General features: G+C 41.9%; 1 protein-coding gene across 2 annotated transcripts in view; it reads right to left on the bottom strand.

The window, feature by feature from the left end:
• Positions 1 to 21916, bottom strand: part of CHCHD3 (coiled-coil-helix-coiled-coil-helix domain containing 3) — a 144785-nt gene that overhangs the window by 8685 nt on the left and 114184 nt on the right. For both annotated transcript variants that reach the window (XM_036401498.2, XM_036401499.2), the window contains one exon: positions 21234 to 21304. In XM_036401498.2, the coding sequence (XP_036257391.1) occupies positions 21234 to 21304 (71 nt within the window). The remainder of the gene's footprint in view (positions 1 to 21233; positions 21305 to 21916) is intronic.

The raw sequence follows: 21916 nt of genomic DNA, 5'->3' as shown, positions 1-21916 counted from the left end.
GGGCAGCCACAGCTTCTCTGAGAAATCCATCCCAAGGCCTCAGTGCCTTCCCAGCCAGGAACTACCTCCCAATATCCCATCTAAATCCTCCCTCCTGCAGTTTCAATCTCTTGCCCCTTATCCTATCATGACCTGCCCCTGTAAAATAAACAAGATTGTGTCCTACACCACATTTAATTAATTAATTAATTAATTAATTAATTGCTCAGGGATTTCACAACTAAACTGAAGGAAAACCACAAACCATGGGAGTGCAGCAGGAATGGCAGGGAATGCTGACAGATCTCCAGCTCAGTGCAACTCCAGAACTCCTTAACAGAACCCACACACCCAAAATCTCCAAGCTTGTGCTTTTCTCAGCACAAGTCAAGATGAGCAGCAGCCACATGGCATGTGAGGAACAGCGTGGTTTTATTAAGTTTGCAATTCCTTGATCTGCTTTCCCTTCTCCAGCTGCTCCTGAAGCACCTCCCATGCCAGAATAATCTTTCAGAGCTGGAATAAACCTCTGAGGGAGCTGTGCACCCACCATTTCCAGAGAGCTGATGCATCACAACCTCATAAAGGTAATAGGATGAAAACACAAAAGGAAACAAGAGAGAGAGAGAGAGAGACAGTCTTAAAAAGAAATATTCTATGCTAAAGCATGAAAAGAAAATTTAATGAAGGGAACTTTGTACTCATCTGGGCTCTCTCAAAGAGCATAGCTTATTGTGCTCCTGGGGGCTTGGGGAGAGGAGCCCCTTCATGGCATTCAAACAAAATGTCTACTAAAGAGGAAATTTGAAATCACCACGGTGAGCTTTGCGAGCTTCGTGCTAAAACTGACACTCTCACTGAAGGAATCTGAATGGCTGATGAGTTTCCAGCTGTGCAGGTATCTGGCATAATCCCCCCAGATCAGGACTTCAAGCAATTGTCATAAAAAAATATGGGGGGGAAAAAAATAGCAACAAAAAAGGAGAGCGTGAGATAAAAATAGTGCCATGAGATGGGCAGGAGTACCCAGGGCTTAATTTAATTCCTCATTAAAGTGCTGACACCTATCAAAGGCAGCTGATTTTATTTGTGTAACCCTTGGCTACTTCTGAAGCAGTGAATTAAACAGACCACACTGGTGCTCTGTGTCCAAGCAGGCCAGCCCAGCCCAACCTGCAGCTCTCTAAGATCAAATCTTGCTGTGCCTCCTCCCCAGAGCAGCTCAGCACATCCAAACCACAAACTGGGGCTGGTTCCCAGCATGGGGCTGTGCTGGGGAAGTCCAGGGAAGTCTTCACTTGAAGACAAAACCCTACAAATGAAGGTGATCCCACTGAGCCCCAGAGGAGCAGCACAGGAGGGTGCTGCAGACATGTTCTGACCTGGTTTATTTAGTCCTACTGATGGAGGAGAGGAGCCATGCTGTGACCAGGCCTGGCAGAATGCAAAATAAACAACAAAAAAAGGAAGGTGTTTCTTTTCTCACTGTTCTCAGAATAAACACAAGGATAAGGAACAACAAATGGTGAAACAAGAGGCAATCCACACCCGTGGGCAGCCCATGAAGTGTGTAACAGCTGAATTGTTTTCAGGTGCTTTATGAAGAGTGGTTTCAGAAGGATTTGTGGGAATTTAATCAATTAACATTGTCTGTGTCCAGCAGAAATTCCTTCTGAGAAAGAGCAAAAGGTGTTTCATGGAATCATGGAATGGTTTGGGTTGGAAGGGACCTTACAGCCCATCCAGTGCCACCCCTGCCATGGCAGGGACACCTCCCAGTGTCCCAGGCTGCTCCAGCCCCAGTGTCCAGCCTGGCCTTGGACATTGCAGGGATGCAGGGGCAGCCCCAGCTGCTCTGGGAATTTTGGAAATGAGATTGAAACTGAAATGGGGATGAGTGGGGGGTAAAGGTAGAGTCACAGATGCTTCAGAGAGAAGTCAGTAGGGAACTGGAAATAGCAGGGAAGCAGAAATGGGACAGGCAGGGCTGGGAAAGTGAAGATGTGTGATTTTTCCTGGAGAACACTGGTGAGGAAGCCAGCAGCAGGATGAAAGGGGATGATGTGAATTTGGGGCAGGAAAATCTGCAGCGCTGCTTTCACCGGACACAGTCAGGGCAAGATTCCATTTCTTTTGGACAGGAGGGAAAAAAAAAGTAAAATAAAGGTTGGTAGCCTGAGCAGAGATAGATTTAGCTGAGCAGATGGACAGGAAAGGCCACAGTGGAGGGATTTTTGCATATGAAAGCAGCAAGAGAAATGTGAGCCCAGCTCAGGAGAACCTGAGGGAAGGGCAGCACAGAGCTGAAGTGTGGAGGGCACATCTGAAACAGCAGCAAGGCACTTGTGCTCTTTATCCCCACCCAAAAAGGTGCTGGTGAAAGGATTCCTCTTTTTTCAACATCACCTCACCCAAAAAACCTCTCCCAGCAGCATCACTGCTGAGTGAATCCACAGGACGGGTTTGTAGCACAGAAAATAATTGTAAAACAGACCCCAGGGAAAAAAAAGACAAAAGGGCATATGGTAATGAAGGTCCTCATTGCTGCACCATTATTTTTAGTTTTTCCATTAATTTACTCTTTCTATTAAACTATTTTTGAAGCTTGTTTTTGCACATGCAGTAGGTGATGACTCGAAGGCAGGGTACGGAACGTGTGAGGCACAAACCAAATGGTTCAGTTCTTCTCCCAGTGCTTGGGAAGGAAAAACACAGATCTGATTGCTGAATATCTACAAATGCTGGTCCCTAATCAAGCTGTGCCCACACACAGCCCTCACAATCACTGCGTGGGAAGTGCTGCCAGCAAAAGATCAAGTACTGCAGAGTTGATTCTTGCTTTTATTTACACTCGGGTGCTGAGTGTGACTTCTCCAAAAGGTGTCAAAGAAAGAATTTTCCTAATGAATCTCTGCTGAAATGCTGCAAGGGAACCACAGTGGTTTCTGCTCTGCAATTGAGAATGTAAAATCTACAGAGGAATACTAAAGAAATGACTTAAAGGTTGGAATGCAGCTTACTCCACCTTTTGTGCTACTCATAATCAAGTCCAATGTTAATCTTCCCTGTGTTATTTTATATCCTTTCTCCAAAAACCCCTGCACCCCAAAATCCCAGGCAAATGTTTGTCACCCTCTCATTTATTTCATCTCTTATCCAGCCTTGTCAAAAGCAAATAAAGATCTACTTCAAACATTCTGGCCTTTGGAACAGGGAAGGGAAGGAGAAAGGAAAGGAGAGGAAAAGGAAAAAGGAAAGGAGAAAGAGGCAAGGGGTAAGAAAAGGGAAAGGGAAAGGGAAAGGGAAAGGGAAAGGGAAAGGGAAAGGGAAGGAACTGGAGGGGCTTTAAGGTCCCAGCCAACCCAAACCATTCCAGGATTGAGCAATTTCACATTTGCACGTGGAAAGTTATGCACATCCTTAAAGCCTTTTTCGGGCAAGGACTGAAGAGGAAGACAACAGGATGAGGATCAGGAAAAAATATTCTGGTTGTGGATCCTAATTTGTTGGATGAACTGGTTGCCAAGGAGAACCTTCAGGCCCTCAGGACACCACATGAGGAGCAGATCTCTTCAGCCCAGAGAAGGACAACTGCAAGAGCTGGATCTCAATTATCAATGAATTACAGGATGAAATCATCAATGGATTACAGACAGGTTTCCTAGCAGTGGGTTCACAATGCAAAAATAATCCAAACCTTTCCCAAAGAACAGCCAATGAAAAGCTGGGACTCAATAATCCAAACCTTTCCCAAAGAACAGCCAATGAAAAGCTGGGACTCAATAATCCAAACTTTTCCCAAAGAACAGCCAATGAAAAGCTGGGACTCAATAATCCAAACCTTTCCCAAAGAACAGCTAATGAAAAGCTGGGACTCACTGTCAGAGCATACTGGGGTTATCAAAAGCACATTTAGTTCAAAAGTTCAAAAAGAATTCTACAGGAAGGTGTGAGGTGCCCAGCAGGAGATTACAAGCAAGATGTGCCAAAGGAAAGCCCCACACCACCACGTGTTTGAAGGCAAAATGGTACCACTGAACACTTCCCTCATTTTTACAGCATTCCCTAAAAACCCACTCCCAGCTCAGGAGACTCTGATCTGACCTGCTGTGGTTGCTTAAATTCCAAATATGTCAAGAAGCAAGCTAACAAATGAAGACAGGATTCCCATCCACCCTGAGAGACAAAATGAGTTTGAATACTTTGATTTAAACTGATATGAACCGATTTGCATGATCCCAAACCACTATTTGTTTATAAAATTCCCCTCCCCTCCAAAAATAGAAGAAAAACCCTCAAATAGAAGAAAAACCCTCTTCAAATCCAGAGCACACCACTATTAATGCACAAATGTACCTCTCCCACAGCTGGTTCCTGCAGCTGCAAAGGGAGCAGAGTGTTGGAATTACCCAAATTTAGGATGCACTTTTCTTTTTAGCTTAAGGGACAGTTTTTAGTGAATAGCAGATACTAAAATAAACAATCACATGCATGGCAATGATACAAATTCCTTCTAACAGGGGCATGGATGCTGCTACAAAGTAGGAAAGAGAATTTAGCAACTGCAGGCTTTAATTAGAAGGAACTCAAGGAGGAGCAGTTTTAAATCTGTGGAATATTTTGTAGTACCTAAATGTTATAAATAGAAATATATAGAGAAATACTTCTTGGCCTTGCACAGATCAAACCCAGCTCTTAATTTTGGGAAGTTCAGAGCCAAAAAATGATCCCAGATCATTCCCAAGCCTGTCCCACCACTGCTGAGGACAAAATCCAAACTCTTCCCAGCTCCAGAGTCCCATCAGCTCAGGGGATGGAGCCAACCCCTCCAATTTCATGATCAGCAATCCAACATTTGCATCCAAACCTCTTCATGTCAACCCAGATCACAGGCTATTTTTAGAGCTTGCATGTGGTATCACTTGAGCTCAGCCTTACTCACCCGAAAAAGAATTATTTAATGAAGACTGGCAAGATTCCACTTGGCTGTTCAGGAGAACACAAGTCAAGGATCATCACTGCAAACAACACCATGTGCTAGAGTTTCTTACTATTTACTCCTAATAAGGAATTTGGAGGGGGTTTCTGAAGGTTTAGGGAAGCAAAGGAATCAAAGCTCTCCTCAGCTCCAGCCCCAGCTCGTGGAAAGGCAGATCCAGGCTCTGGGAGACTGAACTGATGTTTTGCTGTTATTTCTCATAGAAGTGGCTGATGCCAGTTGCAGGATTACTTGGATAGATTAAACCTTGGTATTCCTAATTTTTAAAGGAAAAAATAATTCTGCAACAGTTTGAACCCTGCTTCTCTAGGAAGGTGGCAAAAAAGACAGAGCTTCATCCACTTAAATGATCTATTTTAGTGTTGTCCCTGCATTAAATTTTCCACAGTAACTTTACATCACTGTGTGTGTAAAGCACACAGACACACACAAAAAAAAAATCCAGACAGATCCAAATGAGCAGCATAAACCAAATGCAGGACAGCAAAGCACATTGTGGATTTATTACTGCCACTTATTTCCTAAGAGCTGCAACTCACTGCAGGCTTTGTAAAGGCCTAACACCACACCATCATCCCCAAACCCTGGTGATAAAACCTTCACTGAGCCTCACACTAAAAAAAAAGCCACCCAAAACCAACCAGTTTTGCCTTTCTAAAGGTGCTAAATAATATGTTCTAACAAGCAGGCACTTTTTTCCTCTCTAGCAAAGGTCAACTACAGCACTCAACACAAAGCACCACAAGACACTAACTCATTATTATCCAAATATTACTCTCCAGAACAATATATATTTAACTATTGTCTTCAGCTATAAAAGGCCCTAAACCCCTGTTAAGGGACCACAAAAATCAAAGATATTTTGGGCAGAAGCAGCGTCCAGAAAAAGCAATCACCAGTTAAACACTTCGAGCCTCGCCGCTCGCGTGGGCGACGATTACTCGAGGGAACTGAAGGTTGTAATCTTAAGAGAAAGCAAAATAAATGCCAATTTTTCATTTGGCCATGAAGTTTTTGAAGAAAACAGGCTTGGATTCACTCTGCTAAGCCACAAAGGCCATGTGTGATTCTGCAAATCTTGGGTTGGTGTGAGGTCGAGCCACTCTTTTCATAAAACAGAATCAGCAGGGCTGCAACAACAAATTCATCAATCAAATGATTCAACAATCAAATGTCATCAACTCCTACAAAGAGAAATAATCCCACTGAGAGTGTGCTGAGAACCAGTGGCCACTGCACCTTGCTCTAATATATCTTAGTCTTAAGATATCTTAGTCTTAAGATTTCTTTTTTTAAATACTTTTCTTGTTGTGTTTCTCTACACAATGATGTTATTGATGTATTTATTGTAGGTGTTGTCATCAACTCCAACCAAGAGCAATAATCCCACTGAGAGGGTGCTGAGAATATATTTTAGCCTTAGGAAACCTGGATGATTTTTTCTTTTTTTAAAATACTTTTGTTGTGTTTTTCTACACAATGATGTTATTGATGTATTGTAGATGTTTTGGAGTTTTACTTTTTATTAATGCAGTTTGAATTAGTTTATGGTAGATGGTGGGGTTGTGTTTTTATTTTTGGGGTGGTTGGTTTTAGGTGTACTGTATATTTTTTTAGGTAAAGTAAAGTGAGGTTTGTATTAAAGGAATGGAGAAAAATGCATTGGTAATGTTAATACGGGTATGTTATTTTGTTGTTCTGGATTCTAGTTTGTATTGGAGTTTTAACATGTTTGGTATAGTAGTGTTTGATGGTTGAGTTATTTTATTCAAGGTATGGTGGTTCATAGTTAATCTTTATTTTTTAATAATAATAATAATTTTAAAAATGAATTTATTTTTAATAATAAAAAAATACTGTTTGGTATTGTAGTGTTTAATGGTAGAGTTATTTTATTTAAGGTATGATATTTTACAGTTAATATGTAAAAAATAGTAACAATGTTAATGATAAATTTCTTTTTAATAATAAAAATAAAATAGTTCTGTTTGGTATAGTAGTATTTAAAGGTGGAGATATTTTATTTAAGGTATGACAGTTTAGAACTAATATTTTTTAAAATTATAATGTTAATAATAAATTTATTTATAATAATAAAATAAAATATTTTAATAATAAAATAATATATTTTTATTATTTTATTAAAATAATAAAATAATAAAATAATAAAAATAAAATAGTACTGCTTGGTATAGTAGTGTTGATGTTGGAGTTATTTTATGTAAGGCATGATAGTTTAAAGTTACTATTTTAATAATACTAATATTATTAATAAATTTGTTTTAATAATAAAATAATAAATGTAATTTTTAATAAAAATAAAATCATACTGTAATAGAAATATACAATGTGTTACAGAAACATTAAAACAGAATGCCCTCAACATCCTTTGTGGCACCCAAGAAAAGAAAATGTTCCCCATACCAGGACCAGGTCAGGAATTAGAGCTGGAGGAGTGAGTTGTAAATGACAACACTCACTTTTTTTTCATTATTCTCATTATTTAAATTATTTTTCAAGTTTTCAAGTAATTTTTCACTGCTTGTTGGTGGGTATTTCCCTCAGGCTGCTGTAAGACACGACAACAAAGATGCTCCAGGGCTGGAGCCAGCCTGGCAGAGCTGGGGGTGCTCCCCTGGAGAAGGGAGGGATCCAGGGAGAGCTTCCAGCACATTGCAGGCCTGCAGGGGCTCCAGGAGAGCTGCAGAGGGACTGGGGCCAAGGCCTGCAGGGACAGCACCCAGGGAATGGCTCCCAGTGCCAGAGGGCAGCCAGGGATGGGATCTTGGAAGAGCCTGGAGCTGCTCAGGGCTGGAATGGGCCCCTGGCAGTGCACTGAGGATGTGGAAGAGCCAGCACAGCTCTAACTCCATCCAGGACTTCTCCAAGGTGTGGATGTGACTCAGGAAATGCCCACGGCAGGGTTGAGGACTGGACCCTTCTCTCCAAGCCTTGACTCAAGAGCCACCACTGGGCTGTGACCTTCAGTGGTCACATCTTCCATCAAAGTCAGGAACCTCCAAGGAGTTGGGAGCTTGCAGGAGGAAAACCTTGGTGAGAGCTGGAGGATGAGCCAAACTAACAAAGAACTAATTGCAATGAGGACAGAAGAGAAATAACCCAAACAAACTAAAAAAATCTATTAATTCCTATGGAATCACAGACTCACAGAATGACCAGGTTGGGAGAGACCTTCAAGGCCATGGAGTCCAGCCCAGCCCTGGCACCCAGTGCCACATCCAGGCTGTCAAACACACCCAGGGCTGGGGACTGCACCACCTCCCCAGGCAGCCATTGCAGAACTTTATCCCCCTTGCTGGAAAAGCTTTTTCCTGCTCTCCAACCTGAATTTCCCTTGGCACAGCTCGAGGCTGTGTGCTCTGGTTGTGTCAGTGCTGCTGGAGAAAGAGCCCAAGGGCAGCTGAGCACAGGCACCTTGTCACTGACATATTTTATGAAGAATCCTTTTGCCAGGATTTTTTCTCCTGAGAAGCTGGGAATCTTCAGCTTCTCCAGGTTTTGCTACTTTGGAATGTGATTTGGAGAACTGATTACCCAGGATGTGAATTGTTTTTAATTAATGACCAATCACAGGTCCAGCTGTGTCTGACTCTGGTCAGTCACAAGATTTTATTATTCATTCCTTTCTAGCTTTCTGATGTCTCCTCTCTCTTTTTGTAGTATAGTTTTAATTAATTTAATATATATCTTAAAAAAATAAATCGGCCTTCTGAAACATGGAGTCAAGTTTCTCATCTCTCCCCTTGTCGGGGTTGCCTGCAAATTCCACAGCACCTTTCAGGAGCTGCAGAGAGCGATGGGGGCAGCCCTGAGTCTCCTTTTCTGCAAGCTGAGCACCCCCAGCTCCCTCAGGGGCTCCTCTCAGGGTTTGTGTTCCCAGCTCCTCACAGCAGCTGGGGCTGCCCCTGGATCCCTGGAATGTCCAAGGCCAGGCTGGACATTGGGGCTTGGAGCAGCTTGGGACAGTGGGAGGTGTCCCTGCCATGGCACTGGATGGTCTGGAATGTTCCCTCCAACCCAAACCATTCCCTGGATCTGTGAGGGCACCAGGGGAACAGTCTGAGGACAAGGCAGAGGATCCTGATGGAAAGCTCAGTGCCAGCTCACAAAAACCTTTCCAAGGTCTCTCCTCACCCCCTCCCTGTGCTGGCAGCATTAATTAGACACTGGCTTATTTAACAGAGCTTCACTCTGCTCCAAAAAAGTCATCCTTGTGTTTTATAACCTCAGCACAATTTTCAAGCTCCTATTTCTTTTTGCAAGGTCTTCAGGTGGTTTGGCAAAGGGATGCTTTTAAGTTAAAGCAGCTCAAGTTTGACAAACTTTAGATTAACCACTCACATTTCTCCCAGTTAGGTCGTGCCCCTTGATTTCAATTTGCTCTCACTAAAGTTTTCTGCTAATTGCTGCTGAGTGAAGAATTCATCTTGCTGCTCCTGAGGCTCATCCTGTTACAAAGGATGGTTTGAGAGAAGGAAAATAGTTCTGCAACCTGGTGATCTTTGCCATCATATTGGGGTTTTTGGGTTTGTTTTGAAGGGGCTTAAATGCAACAGTCTGAAATAACCCTCAGAGAACAGTCATAATTTAGGGGAAAATGAATCCATGATGGGAATTGTAAAAGAAATAACATTTTTTACCACAGGCCTTTCCTCCTCCTCCTCCTCCTCCTGGCATCATTTGTGCAATCAGGTATAATTTTAGTGACCTCTTTCATTCCATACAAACAGAAAAAGCCTCTCTGGGGGTGCTGCCACTAGAAACCAGCAGGATTTTCTCACCTTCATCCCACTCCATGGGAAAGGTGAGTCCACTTAAAAGCTGAGGAGGGAATAAGTGCAGAAACCCCCCCTAAAAGGTACAGGGAGTTCATAGAGACAATAATGAACATAATTACAGTTAGTTATTGTTTGCTCTACTCACAACCCTACTTTATAATGCTCCTGCCAGCAGAGCTGCTTTATGGGATGTCTTTTTCATGCAGCAAACCTTTTCATAAATCAAAGCCTCAAAGCAATACCAGGCAGTTTCTCCTGCAGCCTGTTTGAAAATAAAAGTTAACACCGAGCCCTGGCTGTTATCAATCTTCATAAATGTGTCCATGATACAGCAAATCTGTTCCATATTACCCCAGCTCTGCTCCTAATGCATGCACAGGAGCAAACCCAGGGGCTTAATGGAGCTCCTAAATGCCTTGGAAGTGGGAGCCACGCTAAGTGGCAAGGGAAGTTTGAAAGGAATAACTGCTTTTCTCATTTCTTTCCATGCAGGATGAAATTATTCCCCTTCCACCTTGAAAAATGTGTATTGTGCTACAATAGACAAAATAGAGACCCCAGGAAAACGTGAGTTGTGTTTAAGGAGCTGCAGTTGGAAGGGGAAATTATCAGGATTTCAGGAATTTCTTTTAGCACAAATCTGTGGGATTGAGGGGTTTTATATTCAGGTAGTGAACTGAAAATCTGACAGAATTAATAAACTTATTGCAGTGGCACCCATACCCTCTGAAGGAGGAGAAGGGGGACCTGATCTGTGTTAATTTGTATTTTCCAGGGCCTGAAGGGGCTCCAGGAGAGCTGCAGAGGGACTGGGGCCAAGGCCTGCAGGGACAGCACCCAGGGAATGGCTCCCAGTGCCAGAGGGCAGCCAGGGATGGGATCTTGGCAATGAGGAATTCCTGGCTGGGCTGGGATTGCCAGAGCAGCTGGGGCTGCCCCTGCATCCCTGCAGTGCCCAAGGAAGGATTGGAGCAGCCTGGGGTAGGGGAGGTGTCCCTGGAATGAGCTTGGAAGGCCCTTCCCACCCAAACTGCTCTGGGATTCTGGGATTTGGGACACTCAGAATCCATCCCAAGGGATTTTTATGGGAAATGGGGAGAGAAAAGAGAGGAGAAGGGAAGGGAGACCCTTCATGGTTTGCTGAGATTCCAAGTGAAGCCCCTGGGTCCATGAATGTCTTGGAGAGGAGATGGATCCAATGTCAGGCTGGGAGAGCTGGGAATGTTCCCCTGGAGAAGGGAGGGATCCAGGGAGAGCTTCCAGCACATTCCAGGGCCTGAAGGGGCTCCAGGAGAGCTGCAGAGGGGCTGGGGCCAAGGCCTGCAGGGACAGCACCCAGGGAATGGCTCCCAGTGCCAGAGGGCAGCCAGGGATGGGATCTTGGCAATGAGGAATTCCTGGCTGGGCTGGGATTGCCAGAGCAGCTGGGGCTGCCCCTGCATCCCTGGAGTGTCCAAGGCCAGGGTTTGGAGCCCCCTGGGACAGTGGGAGGTGTCCCTGCCATGGATGGGGGTTGGACAGGATGGGCTTTAAGGTCCCTTCCCACCCAAACCATTCTGTGATCCTGTGATTTAACCACTTTAAAGAAACCATAATCCTCATTTTACAAGCCTTATTTGCTGAGTCTGACAGCTCTTTGCAACCATGATTTGAGATTATTTCCCCAAATATTTACTGCCCACTTTGCCTTTAAACAGTGATTTCCCTCAGGTGCACTCCAAGCAGAATGGCTGTGGTGTATTTTTGGCCCTGATTTTCCAGCACTGCTGGAAAGGAGATTAAAATAAAAGAGGGGAACCACATGTCATGTGGTAACAGAGATAATTTGTAATTCATTCTTCACCCTGTACCCTGGAACAGGTGAATTCTCCTTCAAAAAATCCCACCAGCAGCTCTGGGAAATATTCTCCCTTCCCCAAAGGCAGGTCTGTGCTGGAGGCTCCCAAGTGAGATTTGTAGGATTTGATCCTACAGATGGCTTGGCCTCATTAAAAACATCCTTAGAAAAGGTATTTGTAAATCTCAGCCACAAAAGATTAGGAAATACAGAACAAATTAATAATAAAAAGGAGCTGCTGTGGGGTTTAACCTCCCAGCTTTAATGCTGTAATTGGGAAATCTGTGACTGGTGTTCAGAGGAAATCCCAACAAAGCATAAAGTATTAAATCAAGAGGCTTTATTCCTTGTTTGGAATAAACCTGGGGAGGGAGGAGGCAGCCAGATGTGCCCTGGAATGCCAAACACACCAGGAGGAGCTGCTCATTACTCAGGAGCAGCTCCCAAACCTGCAGCCAGGGCAGGGATTGTCCCAGTGAGGGCATCCAGGAATTTCCCCAGCACTGGGCTGATTCCCAGTACAATTCTCAGTGTAAATTATATTCCTAATATAATTCATTTATTTATAAATAAATAAACTTTTATAAATAAATCTCCAAAGGAGAATCAGAACCAATTCTAGGAGACCACCAAGGTGTGAGGGCAGAGTTTCACTTGCTTCTTTCACAGGGAAGTCTTTCAAATGACTTTGTGCTTCTCTGTAAGCAGAAAATGCTTGAAAATGGAGAAGCAGAAAATGCAGAAAATGGAGAAAAGCAGCAGTGGTTGAACACATTTCTCTTTCCAACACATCCACCCTGAACAGGAAAAAGACCTCCTAAATAGGGAAAGGACCTGCAGACCATAAAATCACAGAGTGGTTCAGCTTGGAAAAGTTCTTAAAGATTATCAAGTTCATCCAGTTCCAATTCCCCTTCCACAGAGAAATTTTCCCCCAGAGTTATCCCAGAATACCCTACACAGTTATCCCAGAATACCCTACACAGTTATCCCATTCCATCCTATTGAGTTATCCCATAATATCCTACACGGTTATCCCACAATACCCTACACAGTTATCCCATTCCATCCTACTGAGTTATCCCATAATATCCTACACGGTTATCCCACAATACCCTACACAGTTATCCCATTCCATCCTATTGAGTTATCCCATAATATCCTACACAGTTATCCCAGAATACCCTACACAGTTATCCCATTCCATCCTATTGAGTTATCCCATAATATCCTACACGGTTATCCCACAATACCCTACACTTATCCCACTCCATCCTACACAGTTATCCCCCACAACAATATCCTACAATAATTATCTTGTTCTACCTGTCCCCCCTCCCAAAAAATCTTTTATTTTACATATTAATTCATAAAAAATTAAAAAAAAATTCCTACTCCTGACTTGGTGCTTTACAAACATTAATTTTAAGATTGCTTTCTTCATTTTAAGATTGCTTTTTCAATTTTTAGATTGCTTTCTCACAGAGCTATCTCACCATATCCTATACAGTTATCCCACTCCATCCTACACAGTTAATTTAAAATAAATTCTATTAATTCATAGAAAATTTAAAAAAAAATCCTACTCCTGACTTGGTGTCTTACAGACAGTAATTTTAAGATTGCTTTCTTATTTTTAAGATTGCTTTTCACAGAGTTATCCCACAATATCCTACACAGTTATCCCCCCACAACAACATCCCACAATAATTATCCTGTTCTACCTGTCCCCCCTCCCAAAAATTCTTTTATTTTACATATTAATTAATATAAAATTTAAAAAAATCCTACTCCTGACTTGGTGCTTTACAAACATTAATTTTAAGATTGCTTTCTTCATTTTAAGATTGCTTTTTTAATTTTCAGATTGCTTTCTCACAGAGCTTTCTCACCATATCCTATACAGTTATCCCACTCCATCCTACACAGTTAATTTAAAATAATTCTATTAATTCATAGAAAATTAAAAAAAAAAATCCTACTCCTGACTTGGTGTCTTACAGACAGTAATTTTAAGATTGCTTTCTTCATTTTAAGATTGCTTTCTCACAGAGTTATCCCACAATACCCTACACAGTTATCCCACTCCATCCTACACAGTTATCCCATTCCATCCTATTGAGTTATCCCACAATACCCTACACAGTTATCCCACAATATCCTACACAGTTATCCCCCCACAACAATATCCTACAATAATTATCCTCTTCTACCTGTCCCCTCTCCCAAAAAATCTTTTATTTTACATATTAAATCATAGAAAATTTAAAAAAAAATTCCTACTCCTGACTTGGTGCTTTACAAACATTAAGATTGCTTTCTTCATTTTAAGATTGCTTTTTTAATTTTTAGATTGCTTTCTTAATTTTAAGATTGCTTTCTCACAGAGTTATCCCACAATATCCTACACAGTTATCCCCCCACAACAATATCCTACAATAATTATCCTGTTCTACCTGTCCCCCCTCCAAAAAATCTTTTATTTCACATATTAAATCATAGAAAAAAAAATCCTACTCCTGACTTGGTGCTTTACAAACATTAATTTTAAGATTGCTTTCTTCATTTTAAGATTGCTTTCTCACAGAGTTATCCCACAATACCCTACACAGTTATCCCACTCCATCCTACTTAGTTATCCCCCCACAACAACATCTTACAATAATTATCCTGTTCTACCTGTCCCCTCTCCCAAAAAATCTTTTATTTTACATATTAAATCATAGAAAATTTAAAAAAAAATTCCTACTCCTGACTTGGTGTTTTACAGACAGTAATTTTAAGATTGCTTTCTTCATTTTAAGATTGCTTTCTCCATTTTAAGATTGCTTTCTCACAGAGTTATCCCACAATACCCTACACAGTTATCCCACTCCATCCTACTCAGTTATCCCCCCACAACAACATCTTACAATAATTATCCTGTTCTACCTATCCCCCCTCCCAAAAATTCTTTTATTTTACATATTAATTCATAGAAAACTTAATAAAAAATCCTACTCCTGACTTGGTGCTTTAGAAACATTAATTTTAAGATTGCTTTCTCCATTACAGAGAGTAAAGGATCTCACTGTGGGAAAAGCTGGGGATAGCCTGAGGGGAGATTTAATGAATGTATCCATGATTTCTAGAAAGGGGGAAAAAAAAGATTATGCCAAAGATGGAAAGAACTGACTTGCCCTCTTTATTAATGTGCTAAATTTTGAATAATGGATTTTAAAAGTTAATGTAACTCTCAAGCACACTGTCAGAGCTTCAATCCTGCCTCCTGACCAAACAAGCACGTTGAAATTTCACATCAGAGCTCAGAGATGTGATGAAAACACATCCCCATGCCCAGATTCTCTGAGAAAGACAAACACACAAATATTCCACCAGGTTCCCCTTTGTTCCAGCTCCAAATGCACAATTCATGTTTTATCCAGCCCTTGCTCCTAATGGACTGCAGTGATCAAAGAAACAAAATTAAATACCTGAGTGGCTGCAGGGAAACCCAAACTTGTCATGGCTGAAGCGACAATCACACATAAACAAACTGCAAAGTGCCTTCAGGGAATTCTGAGAGTCCAAAGGATCACTGGAGAGGATTCTCTGATTTGTTTAGAGGTGCAGAGCAACTGAGAGAGGGGAACTGCTGCCCACCAAAATGCCCTCTCTAAACTGGAACTGGGTGATTTTTAAAGGTCAAAGCACAACCTCTTGTACAAAGGAGCAGAAAGTCCAAGAGAATTCTTGAGTGAGCTCTGCTCCTGTAGCTTCAGCTCTGCTCCTGTAGCCCCCAGCCCACCAAAATCCCCTCTCTAAAGTGGAACTGGATAATTTTAAGGTCCCTGGGTCAAAGCAAAATCTCGCGTACAAAAGAAAGTCCAAGAGAATTCTTGAGTCAGCTCTGCTCCTGTAGCCCTCAGCCCAGCAAAATCCCTATTTCAACTGGAACTGGGTGATTTTTAAGGCTCTTGAAATAAAGAACAATCTCTTGTACAAAGGAGCAGAAAGTCCAAGAGATTTTTTGAGGCAGCTCTGCTCCTGCAGCCCCCAGCCCACCAAAACCCACTCTGTAAACTGGAAATGGGTGACTTTTAAGGGTCAAAGCACAAGCTCTTGTACAAAGCAGCAGAAGGTCCAAGAGAATTCTTGAGTGAGCTCTGCTCCTGTAGCCCTCAGCTCTGCTCCTGTAGCCTTCAGCCCACCACAATCCCCTCTCTAAAGTGGAACTGGATGATTTTAAGGTCCCTGGGTCAAAGCACAAGCTCTTGTTCAAAACAAAGTCCAAGAGAATTCTTGAGTGAGCTCTGCTCCTGTAGCCTTCAGCCCACCAAAATCCCTTCTCTAAACAGGAACTGGGTGATTTTTAAGGCTCTTGGATTAAAGAACAATCTCTTGTACAAAGGAGGAGAAATCCTGAGAGATTTTTTGAGTCAGTTCTGCTCCTGTAGCCCCCAGCCCACCAAAATCCCCTCTCTAAACTGGAACTGGGTGATTTTTAAGGTCCCTGGGTCAAAGCACAACCTCTTGTACAAAGCAGCAGAAGGTCCAAGAGGATTCTTGAGTGAGGTCTGCTCCTGTAGCCCTCAGCCCACCAAAATCCACTCTTTCAACTGGAACTGGGTGATTTTTAAAGGTCAAAGCACAATCTCTGGTACAAAGCAGCAGAAGGTCCAAGAGATTTCTTGAGTGAGCTCTGCTCCTGCAGCCCTCAGGTGAATCCAAGCCCTGAGTGAAAGAACTGAGCAAAGAAAAGAGTTGATTCAAAAGGAACTGGGTTGGGGATGTGCAGGAAAAACAAGAGGCCTGAAAGATTTATTGAAGTCTCTTCCCAGCTGCAGCAGCTCTGTGCACTCAGAATCTGGGCTGGTTTCAAGCTAACAGGGGTGACAGCATCACTGCCGTGCTGGAAAGCTGCACCTCCACCTGGCTTGTGGAGTGAAATGTGTTTGAGATCACACACCTCTGCTTGAAGCACTTCACAAACCTCTCCTGGGGGCAGCACAGCTGTGTGTGAAGAGGGGCAAGAGCAGAAGGAGGAATGAGACCTTTGGGTACCTCTGTTGCTAAGAAAGGCTGGGTGGCTGAGCCGAGCTATGGTGTTTAATTCTCTGATTTCCAGCATCACTTACAAACAGCTCACACCTCTCTAAGGGATGTCAGGAGGAACTTGGGACCATCATCCCCAGACAGAACACATGACAAAAAAATCAAGGATACCACCAGCAACAGCATCATCAAGGCCAACAAGCCTGAAGTGATTCTCTCTCCTGACAAAGCACCACTTCTATTTGCTGTAATTGTAAAAGAAAACATTAATTCAGGAAGTTTCTGTGCAGAGCTCACTGCCCTTGGCCAAGCAAAAAAAAAAGCTGAACTAAAGGCACAAAGCCTGCAGGGTTTTTTTGGTAGCTTCCTATTTTCTGTTATTGACAAAACAGTAGGTGGTATTTCATAAATAACTGGTAATTTGTAGTTTTAACTTTAGGTTTTAAAAGCAGCTGCTTTTAATTCAAGGCCAGGATGGAGCAATTTGGTCTTGGGAAGGTGTCCCTGCCCATGGCAGGGGGTGGAATGGGATGAGCTTTAAGGTCCCTTCAACCCAAACCATTTTGGGAATCAATGAGGTTATTTAAGGTGCAAACTGGAAGTCTGGCTCTGCACAAGGAGAAATAAAGCAGAAATTCTTTGCCTGGCTCTCTGCACCACAGATTTCTATGTTACAGAGTTATGTGGATGCACCAGGATGGTGACTGAAGATATCTGCATTAAGAAACTATCAACATTTTTAATTTACAGGCAGTGCAAGAGCCCTTCAAAAGTCACCATATGTGCCCCAACATCAGAAGGGTAACGAGGACAGGGAAATAAAGCCACACTTCCCTGGACTCGCTCCAAAGTCATCAATAAAATGCTGATTTTCTCTCTACCCTGCTTTTTTCCCCCCCTCAGTGTCCAGAGAATTGGCACCACTGCTTTGTGAGACAATTATACCTGAATATCCAAGTGTTGCTGTTATTAATTTACTGTGGTTTCATTATGCTCCTTCTCAGCTTCACAGCTCACAACAGCATCAGTCAGAACACCCAGGAAATATTGGGAATATCTCAAATATTCACAGCTGAGCATCAAACAGAACTTCATGGGGGAGGTGTCCATGGCAGGGGGTGGAACTGGATGATCCTTAAGGTCCTTCCCAGCCAAACCACTCAGTGATTTTCTGATGGTAACAATGCCTTAAATTTTATTTTCAGTTAACATTAACGACCTGGGCTTTGTGATAGAGAAATCCTAATTAAAGGAAGATATTGTATTGGTGATTTGTCATTTATTCCCATTCATTCTATGGGAATTGATGGAGACAATCATGTCCAAAAGATTCATAATAAAGTTGTAATAAACAGAGTTTTTGAAGAAACAGTCTCAAGTAGTTTGACACAAATTTACACCACACGTAGACAGTAAAAGTGGAGGAGCCCAGACTTGGGACCTAACTACAAAACTGTACTTTTTCTGTACTTATTCTGGATGTGTAATTCAGAATAAACACCCAACACTTCCAGCTGCATCCTTTGGATCACAACTGTCACTGTCCAAGCAAACTTTGGGGAATTCATTCCATTTTTGGGGGGAACCTCACCCCAAACTGCTCAGTCAATCCCCCAGGAGGATTTGGGGTTTCCATCAGTCTGGATGCCTGGGAATGAAGTTTTTCCCAAAAAACCCCAGCAGCAAGAAGGAATCCCATGCTGTCCACAAGACAGCAGAGCAGGAGAGGAATATTTAGGCAGAATATTTAGGAAAAAGCACTGCTGCACAGCTATGAATTCTAAATACACCACCAGAAATCAAAACCCACTGAAGATAAAAACATTTATTTTAGGCTGCCTTTGCCCTCTCTGCTTCTTAAATGAATAATGAAGATGTCACTTGGCTCCAGACACCACGGGGGAATAAAATGTCACCGCTGCAGCTGCCGAATTTCCCGCTCCCAGCCCTCCAAATTAAGGGAAAAAACCCACAAAACAAAGGGAGAATTTGATTAGGAAAAGTTCAAATCTTTGCCCAAAGCCCAGCTCTTCCTGTAACGTTGCATTCTTCTCTCCTTGTGTAAACTCCTCATTAGAACAGAGCCATGTTCATAATGGAATAATTGGGGTTATAATGGAACTGTGGGAAGACAATTCCAGCTTTAGGAGGGGCAGCATGGCCCTGTAATGTTGTTTTAATGTGATTTGGGGACTGCAGGAACTGCCTGAACCTGCTCATTTAGGATTTGATCGATGGGAATTAGGCTGGTAAAGAGATGAAGCATTTGATAATTCCCAATTTGATCAACGTGAATCAGGGCTTTGGTGGAGATAAAACATTCCTCATGGATATTTGGAATATCAGTTTAATGCAGGCAGCAATAGGAACTGCAGACACAAGATGTGCTAGGTCTCTGATCCAAACCCATGCGGGATATTTGTATTTTTCCCCTTTTAATAAAGTTTAATTATCCCTAAAGACTGATGAAGGTACAATTGATGTAATTTCAGGGATTAAATGGAGGAAGGAAAATCCAGGAAATATTTAATATATAACAACACCGTCCACTTCTTGCTCTGGGAAGTGATGCAGCTTAAAAAGTGGAAGAAATTGAAATTATAGCACTAAAACTGGGTACCTAATTCTAGACATGCCTAAAATAAAGTCAGACTATTTGCTAGTAATACCACAATTAGATCCATTAATCTTGCACTTGGAACCTGCAATCACAGGCAGCACATGGCTTTACGCATTAACAAAATTTAGCAGCTCAACCTTATTTAATTCTTCTTTTACAGCCAATTAAACAACTCTTTAAACACCACTGGAGCCTCTGTCCTCTCAATCCTCACATGCAATTAAACTGCACATGAGAAGTGCCAAAAGAGCATCTTCAGGTCCCACTAAATCATTCCTCATTTATCCATCAAGTTCCATAAAAGAGGCAGTGATAAAATAACACCTCCTGCACTGAAACCTTCAATAAAAAGACACAGTGTTGGAAAGGATTTTATGTAAGGAAAAACCTTTAAATTATAAATAATATTGGTGTTTCAGGCACTTCATCAAATCTGCCACAATTTATGTGCATATTTCAGGCACCTTTTTCTTTCCTTTTGTTTTCTTGGAAGGCAATGGACCAATACCAGATCCACAGATGAAAAAATTCCCAGTAATTTTTAGGGAATTTGGTTTCAAGTGCAAAAACAGCACAGTGATTGCAGTACTGCTATTACAGAGCAGTCAAATGGATGACTTCAATTTATACCTTTAGTTTCTGGAAAATTAAGAAAAGTCCAATCCCATCAAGGGTTAGGAATGTGGTTCCCTGTCCAAACCCTCCTTAGTAAATATTCCTTGATTTCTGCACCCTATAAAATTATTTTCTTAATTTTTTTTTTAATTTCTAAATTTTTCTTAAATTTCTTGGATGCTCAGGACTGGCCCCTGTTCCATCAATCAGCTCCATTTGTGCACAAAAGGAACCCAAAGAATTGGATTTACTCAGGAAATCCTTTATGTATCAGGAGGAAAAACCCAATCCCAAACCCACCTCTGCCCACTAAACCCACCCAGAGCCCTTCAGCAAAACCTCAAATCCCACCAAAAGCCTCTTTTGGAATAATGCATGTGAAATGAGAAAATAATTTGATTTAGAAAGCTGAAAATATCCCCCTGTAACAGAGGAAGGAGATACCAGGTGGGAATTTCATCCCAACCTTCCTGGATTTCCAGACATGCTGGAAAACCCTCCAAATTATGTTTAAATCAGACCTTGATCAATGGTCATCCTGTTTAAGGGACAGATGAATTTAGTGCTCAATATACTCTGACCATTAAACACTACAAAATTTTTATAGACACACCCAAGAATATTCAACAATTCCTGCTGTTAAGAGATAAAATGAGTTTTTCTTATACTTTAAAATTATATTTGTATCATTATCAGCAGCTCAGAAAGGATTTTTCTCTTCCTGCTCATCAAAAAAACCAAAACAAAACACAAACCAGAAGAAAATCCCTCCACAAATCTACAAAAATCGTGGCAGAATAATTCATTTTTCTGCAGCATTTCTTGGTTAGAGGAGAGAATTGAGGTTGTAAAAAGTTCTGTGTCCTCACTAAAATGATAAATGGACCCTGGAGCCTGAGGGATGAAGCAGCCCAAAGGGAAGGTCCAAGGCCAAGGGTCACTGTCACTTTGATCCATCAATTACCAGATCTTCACTTCACTTTCTTCAGCACTAATAAAAATTATTTAATCTGACCTTCACTGTTGAGGGCAGAGTGAAATTCCTCATTTAAATCCTTCCCGTGGTGCCATTGGGATGCAAAGTTGGAATCTCATTTTTGGTGCTCCATCAAATCTATTTTTAGAATAATTCACGCTTCTTATCAACTAGAAATTAATCAATGTGTACAAAGTGTGCATCCCATTTCTCTGCAGCTCATGGTTCCTATACATTGGCCTCCAAATTCTCCCAAATTCCCTCCTTTCAAGAGCCAGGGGGACTGATAGGATCTGTGAGGGAGGAAAGGGGAATGATTGTGCATTTTAATGGGGTAAGAACTCAGCCAGGAGAAAACAGGAGGGGGGACTCACTTGAAGCGAGCTGAGACTTCATCAGCAGCTTTTTGGTATTGCTCAGTGGTGACTTTGTAGAACTGGGCACTCTGGAAAAAAAAAACAACAGAATAAATACAGATTTCAGTTAGTATCATTCACAGCCATGCTAAGATCCAGTCAATAAAGCTGATTTTGGATTTAAGTTGTTTCAAAAAACTGTCAAAACTTAACCATAAAATGACAGAGTTTCAGAAATCACTTTTTTTGGGGGGTGTTTTTTTTAGAATTAGTGTGTCCTGATTATGCAGAAGGAATGGCTCTTGGGGAAGAAACTGTAAAAGGACATGAGGCAAGAATCCCATATTTAGCACAAGGTGCTCCTGGAGGCTTTGCAACTTCTTCATTAGAAACTAAACTCCAAATAGTGATTCTGGACTTCTCTGCAGTGCCCTGTTTGTGTTCCTCACACACATCTCCCCCCTGCCTCACAGGTGGCACTCGAGTCAAGCTTCAAAATCCTACAATAAATTAACAGTGGCTGCAATTTCCCTGTTGCTCTTTGCCTTTAAAACGCCCCTCTGAGGATTTACTGGAATATTCCAAACTCCCAGATTGCTTCCATCAGTTGCTAATTTCAGTTTTTAAAGCCAGGCAGCTTCAGAAGAGATTTTGCATCTCTCCTAAACCCAGGCATGGCTTTGACTCAGTTCTACAAAATC

The sequence above is a fragment of the Molothrus ater genome, chromosome 5 (assembly GCF_012460135.2).
Source record: "Molothrus ater isolate BHLD 08-10-18 breed brown headed cowbird chromosome 5, BPBGC_Mater_1.1, whole genome shotgun sequence".
NCBI lineage: Eukaryota > Metazoa > Chordata > Aves > Passeriformes > Icteridae > Molothrus > Molothrus ater.
Note: the sequence above shows the minus strand (reverse complement) of the source record. Positions and strands in the feature narration are given on the sequence as shown.